The sequence below is a fragment of the Balaenoptera ricei genome, chromosome 10, assembly GCF_028023285.1.
Source record: "Balaenoptera ricei isolate mBalRic1 chromosome 10, mBalRic1.hap2, whole genome shotgun sequence".
NCBI classification, from domain to species: domain Eukaryota; kingdom Metazoa; phylum Chordata; class Mammalia; order Artiodactyla; family Balaenopteridae; genus Balaenoptera; species Balaenoptera ricei.
This window is the reverse complement of record NC_082648.1, coordinates 99,460,223-99,472,316: the sequence shown is the minus strand read 5'-3', so window position 1 is coordinate 99,472,316 and position 12,094 is coordinate 99,460,223. Positions and strand designations below refer to the sequence as shown.

General features: G+C 44.6%; 1 protein-coding gene across 1 annotated transcript in view; it reads right to left on the bottom strand.

Moving 5' to 3' along the window:
- Positions 1–4,853: 4,853 nt before the first annotated feature.
- Positions 4,854–12,094, bottom strand: part of XRCC6 (X-ray repair cross complementing 6) — a 29,086-nt gene continuing 21,845 nt past the window's right edge. Inside the window, exons 12-13 of the mRNA XM_059937085.1 lie at positions 9,128–9,241; positions 4,854–5,273 (exon numbers count right to left, since the gene is read on the bottom strand). Of these exons, the coding sequence (XP_059793068.1) occupies positions 5,077–5,273; positions 9,128–9,241 (311 nt within the window). The 3' untranslated portion in view covers positions 4,854–5,076. The remainder of the gene's footprint in view (positions 5,274–9,127; positions 9,242–12,094) is intronic.

Genomic DNA, 12,094 nt, shown 5'->3' with positions numbered 1-12,094 from the left:
CATGCTAGTCGTAATTCAAGTACCACTTTTTAAGGGCCTTTCCTAGCTACCTCATCTCATGTTTCCTTTACCCCTAGCACTGTAACATTGTTTTTTAACTTGTCCTTAGCTAATATCTGAGGTTGTTTTCTGATTATTGCCCTCGTTAGGAACTTGTGTGACTGTGATCCCCTAGCACCTGCAGCAGTGCCCTAACACTGATGTTCCAAAAGTGTAGAATGAATAATTCCTAAAGCCTAGACAAGCAAGCAAGAAGGAAATCTAGTAATTTCCATTCAGCCACCTATGAAGTAGGTTGCAAATTTTTGTGTGTAAACATTTTATTTTGGAGAGAGAATCCATTAGGCCTCAAAGGGTCCTCTGACCTCAAACACTGGTTAGGAATTTCTGTTTTAGAATAAGTTTCCTGAAACCGTTTTCTCAAGAGGACCTATGATTAAGGAATATTTTTACATTAACAGTAATGGTCGTGTTAAAGAAATTATTCATTCGTAGTATTCTTAAGTACTAAACAATGCATTTCCATTATCTTTAATCCCAAACTGATGTGATGAGGAAGGGAGGGAGAGGAGCTTGTTCTAGGCACTTAGTATCCCTGGGTCCCTCTTCTCAGTGTCAGCTAAGTTACATTTTGAAAAGTCAAGAATGTGCTTTAGCAGATATATCTGCTTGGCGGGGGGGGGGGGGGGGTATAATTGCTTGTTTCCTGAAGGAAAAAAATTTTTAAGTAGCAAGTCAGTATTTTCCATGATACCCTGTGGCAGCCAGCCTCCAAAATGGTCCCCAGTGACACACACAGGCACCCTGCAGAATTCATGCCTTTCTGTGTGAATGCTCTGAGACCAGCCTACACCAACTCAGAGCTGGTCTAGCTGCAGGACCAAGTATTATGGAATGACATGTGACTTTCAAGTTTCTATAAAAGACATTGCAGCTTCTGCCTTCATGTCTCTGGATCACTGACTATGACAGAAATCATGCCATATTATAAAGACTTCTAAGCAGCCTGTGGAAAGTGCCTTGAGGCCTCTAGCCAAAAGTCAGCACCAACTGCCAGCTGTAGGAAGTGAGTCTATCTCATTTGTACTTGAGGGATTTTAATTTATAGAGGTGACTGAGTGATGACATGGAGAAGCTGGTACTACTGAAAGAAGAATTTATTACTTTTCCCAAGAGAAGGGTGCTGGTGTGCCATGCAGGACCACAGGGAAAACACCAGCTTTTGGTCAGGCAGCAGAAGCAGGAGCAAGGGGAAAGCTTAGGCCACAGCCTGTACTGGGGTTTCTTTGGCAAAGGCAAGGCAGGGCAGAGTAAACAGCTTAGGACTGGCTAGTTTGAACAATTCTGGTGGGCTTTGGGCTATAAGGGTGGTCTCTAGTTGCCTGGTACCCTGCCCTGATAATTTAAGGCAAGGGCAATACTGGCTTGGTGTGTGACGTAGATAAAGGAGGTGCTTGGCTTGCATGAGAGGTATGCTCCCAAGTAAGTTGTTAACTGTCTTTAGTAACTAGCTAGCCCTGGGAGGAGCAGTCTCTCCATCCGTTTGTAAGGCCCCCCAGCTTATGTCAAAACATAAGATACAGAAAATTAAAAACGTGTTTAATACAGCCTCCCTGCAAGTGGATCCTCCAGCCTCAGTCAAGCTTTCAGATGACAGCAGCCCTGGGCAACATCTTGAATGTAGCCTCATGATTGACTTCAAGTCAGAACCACCCAGCCTCTTCTTTCCCAAATTCCTTATCTACAAAAATGGTGAGAGATAATATGTGCTCATTGTTGTTTTCAAGCCAATAGTTTTGGGGGTAATTTGTTACACAGCAATAGACAACTAAGGTTGGGAGGCAGATGATGAAAAGGTGAGGAGGTCTTGTCAAAACAGCAGCAATAAATATGACCATGTCAAAATTGCTCTGGTGACAGAGAATGCCGGAAGTGCTAGCAGGGCCCACAGGTGAGAGGGTCCCAGCTGCTTGAGTGCCCAGAAGTAAACTCTGGGGAGGACTGGCTTTCATATATGAGGCAGTTAGTTACGATGAAGATTACACATTCAGGGATAGTTTGGGCTCAAACCAGAAAGGCTGGATAGTCATCATAGCTCCTGGTCGAGAATAACAGGTGTGTGCTTTCCCTCCAAAACGCATTTGAGGTTGGAATTTCTGTTTGAGGGGGAGGGAGAGGAAGTGGATGACTAATCTCTCCCAGATTTCATGGTCCTGCTTTACTTTTCTTCTAATTTTTTAATAATACATTAAATCTAAACATTACAGGACTTCCCTGGTGGCACAGTGGTTAAGAATCCGCCTGCCAATGCAAGGGACATGGGTTCGAGCCCTGGTCCGGGAAGATCCCACATGCTGCAGAGCAACGAAGCCCGTGCGCCACAACTACTGAGCCTGCGCTCTAGAGCCCGCGAACCACAACTACTGAGCCCACGAGCCACAACTACTGAGTGCCACAACTACCGAGCCTGCGTGCCGCAACTATTGAAGCCCGCGTGCCCAGAGCCTGTCCTCCACGACGAGAAGCCACTGCAATGAGAAGCCTGCACACCACAGTGAAGAGTAGACCCTGCTTGCTGCAACTAGAGAAAGCCTGCGTGCAGTAAGGAAGACCCAATGCAGCCAAAAAATAAAAATTTAAAAAACAAAACAAAAACAACTAAACATTACAGGGACACCCCTGGTGGCACAGTGGTTAAGACTCCGTGCTCCCAGTGCAGGGGACTAGGGTTCGATCCCTGGTCAGGGAACTAGGATCCCACATGCATGCCGCAACTAAGAGTTCGCATGCCACAACTAAGGAGCCGGTGAGCTGCAACTAAGGAGCCCCCAAGCTGCAACTGAGACCCAGCGCAACCAAATAAATATTAAAAACAAAAATTACAGGAGATGTTCCCTCTGCATTCAGACCGGAGGCATATGCACCTATGCACATATGCTTGTTTGGTGCAGTTTTGGCCAAACATCCGTCCATGCTCTCCAGCTCTTGCCCCCCCACCCCGGCCCCCACCCCACCCCCCGCTCCCCCCCGCTCCCCCCGGCCCGGCCGCTCGGAGGCGGATGCACCTCCCTGTCCTTCCCTACCCGCGCCGCTCCTAGCTGCCAGGTCTGCGGCGCGCATGCGCAGGCCGTTTCGTCCACTCATTGGCCGCACGTCACCAGCACCTGCAGGAGCAAAGCGTGTTCGCAGCCGGAGAAGTTAAGAGTTAGTGCGTTTTGAGCACCGTGCCCATTTACATGTTTTCTCATTTATTTTCCCCATTCCACGTTATTATTCTTATTATAAATGATGAAACTGAGGCTTGAAAATGCCAGGTAAATTGCCGGTGGTCACTTGTACGTATGTGATGGAGCCAAGATGCAAATTTACTAAATCTGACTTGTGAGCTTACAAAAGCCCAACCAGATTATGTCTGGACATGATGTTTCTCTCCTGGGGAGCTCAAGAGCAGAGAAGGCAAGCATCATTAATTTACAGAGAAACTGAGATCACACCGTTGCTCTTTATCACAGACCTCGGTGGTTATTTTTCTAACATCATTCACATTACTGGTGTTTTGTTGGACCCTTGAACTCTTTTCTTCTCTCCATTTTGTAAATAGGAGAACAGAGGAGAAGGAGCCTAGACTTGGGTAAGGTCCTGCAGGAGTGCACAGAAAAGCCTGGGACTCACTAAGTTTCCTCCTCACTAGCCAAGAAATCCAGGCTTGAAAACAAAGGCCCAGCAGTGGTTACTCATTCTTACCCTCCTACTTATGGTGACTAGCCTGATTCTAATCTACCTTTGTGGTATTAGTAACCCTCTCTAGAACCCAGAGTTTCCAAGCATGCTTCACTTAACGGGGATGGTCTTATTTCTCAACAAGAATGAATACGTACTATATTAAATGGTTTTGCATTATTTTGCTGTATCCTCAAAGGCATCTCTTCTAATTGGAGAATTATTTTCACTCTCCCCCAGATAAGGAAAGAAATCCAAACAAGAATATAACATCTCCTTTCCAAACAAAAACAAGCAAAAAGAAGTTAAAAAAAAAAAAACCTTATAAAAATCAGAGCAAAGAATCCAAAACTGAAAAATCTCTTCCAAGAGTAATCTGACCCCTCCAACACTCACCTCATGAAATGCTCATTCTAGTTTTGAAAGACACAGGACCTACAAGCCATCCTCAGAGGATAAAAACCCTTCCATCTCCTTCCTTCTCTCAGGCTTATTCTTCAAAAGCAATAGCTGCAGAAAGAGCAGGAAAGGGGCAGGGAGGATAGAGGGATGGGAAGGGGAAGAAAACAAAGAGAGACACTGCCCTCCTCTTCCCCTTTTCCTGACATTAGGACCCTTCCTTTTTCCCTTCTCCCATCGAACCTCTCCGTATCTTCTTGAACTTCCTACAGCACCCCTGAAAATAACAGGAATAACTCATTTCACTTACACTGCAACCCAAACTCTCAGAGCAACAGAAAACGTGTATCTCTTCTTCATATACTTGAATGTCACATTAAGAAAATACAACATGAGGGGGGGTTGCTATTTACTCATGAAGCAAGTGGTACCAGAATTAGAAATGTTGCCTCGTTATTCTGAAATCTGATCTTTAGATCTTCATATGACACATTTAAAGGAAAACAGGTGGGAGGACAGAGGATCAGGAGAATATAACCTTACTAGGGCTTGTCATTCCTAAACTATGTTCACCTGTCCTTAATTGTCACACTCTCCCCTACCCTCACTGATATTTATTTTGTTTCCATTGTGATGAAATGCATTCCCAGCGGGAGAGAAAATTAAGCTAACAGCCAATGGCATCTTTGGATGCAAGGCAGACACATCTTTCTCTTTTACACTACAGACCAATATATAGTACAAAGTCAGGGCTCTTTATTCAGACAGTAGAGTAAGGCACAGCAAAGTGAGATGGCAACGCTATCTCCATGACAAGAGAAAGTCTCATAAACAAAGTCCTTGGCTTCTGTCAGGCAGACTCTTCCTGGCTCAGGAGAAACATGTTTTAACTTGATAAAAACAAAACCAGGCAGCCTGGCTGCAATGTGGAAGGGTAACTGGCTGTATGGTCTCTGGTCAGGCCTTCTGGAAGCGCTTGGTGAGCGCATCCAGCAGCTCCTGCTTCTTCGTCCCGCTCTTCAGCCCGTACACCCTGCAGGCTTCCTTCAGTGTGGGCACAGTGAGCTTACCCAGTGTGCCCCTGCTGACATGGGCCTTCAGCTCCTCTTCAGATAACTCCACCTTGGGTCTTTTGCTTCCAGAATTTTCATCACCTGGGGAAACAGGTCAGGTGGGAGTGATTGGAAATGCTACCAGTGGGATCCCAGCTATACTGCACGGGGGCCCTCATATGATCTGGGCTGCAGTTAACCATCTTCCATAAAGCTGTGATGCCGACCTAGAACACCATGGGGAAGACAGGTGTCTTGATAAGGCAGCTTCAGTTAAACACAAAAAAATGTATCACGTCTAGGAGGGAGTTAAAAGTAGTGAGTCCTATCAGTTTACCCAAAACTGCTGATCACTCTGGGTGAGCAAGTCATTCCTTCCTTCCTTTCTTCATTGGAAAAGCATTTATACTTTCAAACTATACTACAAAGCTACAGTGATCAAAATAGTATGATATTGGCCCAAAAACAAGACACATAGGTCAATGAAACAGATGGAGAGCCCAGAAATGAACCCACACTTATATGGGTAATAGATCTATGACAAAGGAAGCAAGAATATACAATGGGGAAAAGACAGCCTCTTCAATAAATGGTGTTGGGAAAACTGGACAGCTACGTGCAAAAGAATCAAACTTTCTCAGACCATATTTTTAAAAAAACTCAAAATAGATTAAAGATTTTTTTAAAGATTAAAAAATAGATTAAAGATTAAATGTAAGACCTGAAACCATAAAACTTCTAGACGAAAACACAGGCAGTATGCACTTTGACACTAGTCTTAGCAATATATTTTTGGATATGTCTCCTCAGGCAAGGGAAACAAAAGCAAAAATAAACAAATGGAACTATATCAAACTAAAATGCTTTCACACAGCAAAGGAAACTATCAACAAAACAAAAAGGTTGCCTACTGAATGGAAGAAGATATTTGCAAATGATATACCAGACAAGAGGTTAATATCTGAAACATGCAAAGAACTCATACAACTCAACATCAAAAAAACAAACAACCCAACTGAAAATGGGAAGAGGACCTGAAAGGCTATTTTTCCAAAGAAGACAATACAGATGGCCAACAGGCACATGAAAAGATGCTCAACATCACTAATCATCAGGGAAATGCAAATCAAAACCACAGTGAGATATCCTTACACCTGTCAGAATGGCTATTATCAAAAAGACAACAAATAACAAGAGTGGAGAAAAGGGAACCCTCATGTACCATTGGTGGTAATGTAAATTGGTTAATGGAAAATAGTATGGAGATTCCTCAAAAATTAAAAACAAAACTATCATACAAGCCAGCAATTCCACTTCTGGATATTTATTTGAAGAAATACAAAACACTAATAAAAATGATACATGCACCCCTATGTTCACTGCAGCATTATTTACAACAGCCAAGATATGGATGCAACCTAAGTGCCCATAAATAGATGAATGGATAAAGAAAATGTGGTACACATATATGCAATGGAATATTAACCATAAGAAAGAATGAAATCTCGCTATTTGTAACAACACGGATGGACCTAGAGTGCATTATACTAAGTGAAATAAGTCAGACAGAGAATGGCAAAAACTATATGATTTCACTTATATGTGGAATCTACAAAACAAAACAAATGAAAAAACATAACCAAACAGAAACAGAGTCATAGATACAGAGAACAAACAGGTGGGTGCCAGGGCGGGCTGGGGGGAGGAGAGAAATAGGTGAGGGAGATTAAGAAGTATAAGCTTTTTTCAGTTACAAAATAAATGAGTCACAGGAATGAAATGTAAACTGTGGGGAATATAGTTAATAATTATGTAACATCTTTGTATGGTGACACATGACAACTAGACTTATTGTAGTGATCATTTTGAAATGTATAGCAATATTGAATCACTATGCTATGTACCAGAAACTAACATTGTGTTGGAGGTCAATAATACTTCACAAACAAACAAACTCATAGAAAAAGAGATCAGATTTGTGGTTACCAGAAGTGGGGAGTAGGGGCAAGGGGAACTGGATGAAGGCAGTCAAAAGGTACAAACTTCCACTTATAGAATAAAGAAGTACTAGGGATGGAATGTACAATGTGATAAAGATAATGAAAACTGCTGTATGTTACATATGAAAATTGTTAGGAGAGTAAATCCTAAGAGTTCTCATCACAAGGAAAAAAAAATTTTTTTTCTATTTCTTTAATGTTGTATCTACATGAGATGCTGGATGTTCACTAAACCTACTGTGGTCATCTTTTCATGATATATGTGAGTCAAATCATTATGTTGTAGGGGCTTCCCTGGTGGTGCAGTGGTTAAGAATCCGCCTGCCAATGCAGGGGACATGGGTTCGATCCCTGGTCCAGGAAGATCCCACATGCCGCGGAGCAACTAAGCCCATGCGCCACACTATTGAGCCCACATGCCACAACTACTGAAGCCCACGCGCCTAGAGTCCGTGCTCCGCAACAAGAGAAGCCACCGCAATGAGAAGCCCGTGCACAGCAATGAAGACTAGCCCCTGCTCACCGCAACTAGAGAAAGCCTGCACAGCAACGAAGACCCAATGCAGCCAAAAATTTAAAAAATAAATAAATAAATTTATTTTTAAGAAAACCATTATGTTGTACACCTTAAACTTATACAATGGTGTATGTCAACTATGTATCAATAAAACTGGAAACAAAACAAAACAAAAAGGATTTACAGAGCACCTTGTCAGTACCAAGGCACCATGCTAGGTGATAAGAACATGCAGGCTGAGTGAGATAAACAAATACATAAATCACACTCACGCAGGTGTGAAAAGTTATGACAGCACACAGGGCACTGGAGGAATCACTTCTGATGCAAAAGGGAGAAAGCGCGATGACCACAAACCTACCCTCTCATAGCTCCACTTCCTCATGGGTCTCGGGGGCAAGCAAGGCCCAAATTTGGCTTTACTTGAGCAAAGATAGCCAAAAGGATTACAACCTAAGACAGAATTATTCCTGAATGCTGACGAATTCACAACGTGCTGTCCTGAAAAATGTGAGAGTCGCGGTAAAGATATTTTGGGTCCAGCAGTAAGAAAAAGGACAGTCTAGTAGGAAAAATGGTTAAAGCCCCAAACTGGGGAGTTCACAGGAAAAAAAAACAGTCCAGTAAAACTACATCTTACTCATAACTGAAGAACTGCAAATCAAAACAGGATACATTTTCCCTCTATTATTTTTTTGTGAATATATAATTTTTAAAGTATATAAAGTCTACAATTGGTGAGAGTGTAGGGAAACAAACCCATCCCTTCTTGGATAGGGTATAAGTTGCATCACTTTTTCCGAGGCAAACTGGCAATTCTTATCAGAATTTAAATGTCTACACCTTGACCCAGCAATTCCACTGCTAAGAATTTATGCTGTGTAACTGCTCACACCAGTATGCAATGGTGGTTCCTGTTCACTGCAGTATATCCATCCATCAGTAAAGGTCTGGTTGGATAAATTGTGTATATCTATCCAATGAAGTACTCTGTAGCCTTATGTTTTTTTAATTAGGTAGATACGTGAGTGTAGATATAAATACCTGTCCAACATATACAGCTGAGTAACAAAATAAACTAGAAAATAATGTGAATATTGTTCCATTTGTGCTGAAATATGTTGTGTTTGTAAATATGTAGGTTTGTATAGCAATTTCTGAAAGGACATTATCCTCTGTGATAGGACTATAAAGGCAACTTTAAAAAATAACCCACTGGGAATTCCCTGGTGGTCCAAAAAATAACCCACTGGGAATTCCCTGGCGGTCCAGTGGTTAGGACTCCACCAGTTCACTGCTGAGGGCCCGGGTTCAATCCCTGGTCAGTGAACTAAGATCCTGCAAGCCGCATGCGTGGCCAAAAAAAACAACAAACAAAGCAAAACAAAACCAAAAAAACCCCCCAAAAACCCGCTGAACGTCCACACCGAGCTCCTTACCTTGCTTTCGCTTGGGAGCTTTTTCCTCAGGATTGTAATCTGGCGGGTAGACAAGCTCCTTAAACTCATGCACCAGGGAGCCCAGTCTTTTGTCCATTACTTCAACCTTGGGCACTAGAAAATAAAAACACAAGAAGAGTGGCCTGTCAAGTCACAAGCCCTGCCTTCCTATCCAGTCCAACTCTACTGGGACCGGAGGAGAAAATACTTAATTGCTGAGATGGGGGAGGGTCCACAAGGCAGCTGAGCTGGCCATGAATACATTTGCTAAAAGTCTAACATTTACCAAGTAGTTTTTAACAATTGTACTTAATGAGCACTTTTGACAACCAGGCACTCTCCTAAATGCTTTAAACTTATTATTTTTATTTAATCCTCCTAACAATCTCTGGGGTAGGTAAACCTGCCTTCCCGTTTTACAGAGGTGGAAATCAGAGACGTTATATGACTTTCCTGAAGTCAAACAGCTGGGAAGCGGTAGAGTTGAGAACTGGGCTAGACCCTGTGGATTCAAACAAGAGTCTGTACCCTCAGGGCTTACAGTCCACGTGGCATAAGGAGGTGGTAAAAACACCAATGCAATAGAGCTGCACAGTGCCATGAAGAAAGGGACCGTACAGGGTACGATGGAACCCAGGAGGGGTCAGGAAGGACTCTGTGCAGCGCAGTCTCGCAAGCCGAGTGTCCCTCCTCAGGCAGATACTAGTCTAAGCAGAAGGCACAGGGGTGAGAGACAGCCAGTGACACACAGCTTGCAGGCAGGGCATGAGATGGGCAGGACCAGCAAGGAGGCTAGAAAGACAAGCATGGCGAGGTCATGGAAGCCTCGAATGCCTGCCCAGGAATTAGGCCTTATCCTAAAAGCAGCAGGGAAACGTTGAAGGTCTATGAGCAGGGGAGCGACGTGATCAGATGGACGTCTTAGATCACCCTGCCTGCCAGCTGTGTAGACTATGAATTGACGGAAGGTGAGACAGAAGGCTGAAGCAGTGTGTGTGAGTGGGGCGGCGGGGGGCTGGGGGGTGGCAATGGGACTGTATCTTGAGAAGTGACAGCACTGGCAGGTCTTACTGATGGAATAAAAGGTGTGGGGGTGGGCGGGGGAGGAGGTGAGTGGTTGGGATGGCAGGAGCATTCCCCAAGGCAAATGCAATAGGCAAAGGAAGCTCTGGGGGAAAGATAATATTTTTATTTCCTTTCTTACAACTATATAGCTTGTAGAGCTTTTGCTGAGAGCTGGGTCATATCAAGGGCAAGGGTGATGAGATGAATGTCTCACCTCATGTGACCACGTTTGCAAAGTACACAGGGGAGCTCCTGCCCTGTGGTGTATGTACCTACAAGACGGCAGAATGTCACCGTCAAACTGCGCTCCCGCCGTGTCAGAAGCCCCATGTTCCAGGTTACAGGAGTCTCTACTAGAGCTTTGGTTCTCAACCTGGGGACTTTTAAAGAGTACTGATGCCCAGGAGATTCTGATTTAATTGGTCTGGGGTGAGGCCTAAAGAGCCAGATTTTTTTTTTAAGTCCCCCAGATGATTCTGCTGTATAGCCAAAGTTGAGAACCAATATGCTAGAGGCAGTGGCATGTCTCAGAATCACTGGGAAGGCTTGTTAAAACACATGTTGCTGGGGACTTCCCTCGCGGTCCAGTGGTTAAGACTCTGAGCTTCCAATACAGGGGGCATGGGTTCGACCCCTGGTCGGGGAATTAAGATCTCACATGCCACGCAGCATGGCCAAATACAATAAAATAAAACACACATTGCTGGGCCTCGACCTGAGTTTCAGATTCAGTAAGCCTGGGGTAGGGCTCAAAATGTGCATTTCTGCCAAGTTCCCCGGAGATGCCAGTGCTGCTGGACCAGGGACCACACTTAGAGCCACTGATGTAGCCTGATGAGGCCATGCAGGGAGAGGTGAGAGGACAGAGAAAGATGGTGCCCAGGATCACCCAGCACACTTCCATGTTAGAGGAGAAAAAAGGGAAGCAGGTCCAGCAAAGAAGTCTTAGGGTCTCCACAGGCATAGGAGAAAAAAACAGTATGGTGTGACAAAGCCAAAAGAAGAAAGTAAGAAAACAATTTTGAGTCTTTGATAAGTTATTTATTAAAAGAAAGCCTTATCATTGTGTCACAGAGAAGCAGACACGTTTGATCAAAAGTGAGCGAGGGGGACTTCCCTGGTAGCGCGGTGGTTAAGAATCCGCCTGCCAATGCGAGGGACACAGGTTCGAGCCCTGGTCCGGGAAGATCCCACATGCCGCGGAGCAACTGGGCCCGTGGGCCACAACTACTGAGCCTGCGCGTCTGGCCTGTGCTCCGCAACGGGAGGGGCCGCAATGGTGGGAGGCCCGGGCACCGCGATGGGGAGCGGCCCCCGCTCGCCGCAACTGGAGAAAGCCCTCGCGCAGAAACGGGGACCCAACACAGCCATAAATAAATTAATTAATTAATTAGAATACACTTAAAAAAAAAAAAAAAAAAAGTGAGCGAGGGGGACTTCCCTGGTAGCGCGGTGGTTAAGAATCCGCCTGCCAATGCGAGGGACACAGGTTCGAGCCCTGGTCCGGGAAGATCCCACATGCCACGGAGCAACTAAACCCGTGCGCCACAACTACTGAGCCTGCACTCTAGAGCCCGCGAGCCACAACTACTGATCCCGTGTGCCACAACTATTGAAGCCTGTGCGCCCTAGAGCCAGTGCTCCACAACGAGAGAAGCCACCGCACCGCAACGAAGAGTTGCCCACGCTCCCCGCAACTAGAGAAAGCCTGCGTGCAGCAACAAAGACCCAACGCAGCCAAAAATAAATAAATAAATAAATGTATTAAAAAAAAAAAGTGAGTGAGGGATGTGAAAGAACAAAGAGTCAAAGGGGTCACATGTTTGAGCATTAGGATACCCAGGGCCTTCAGTAGATGTCACCTGGGCAGCTGGAAGCTTTGGCCAGAGCTTACAGGAAAGG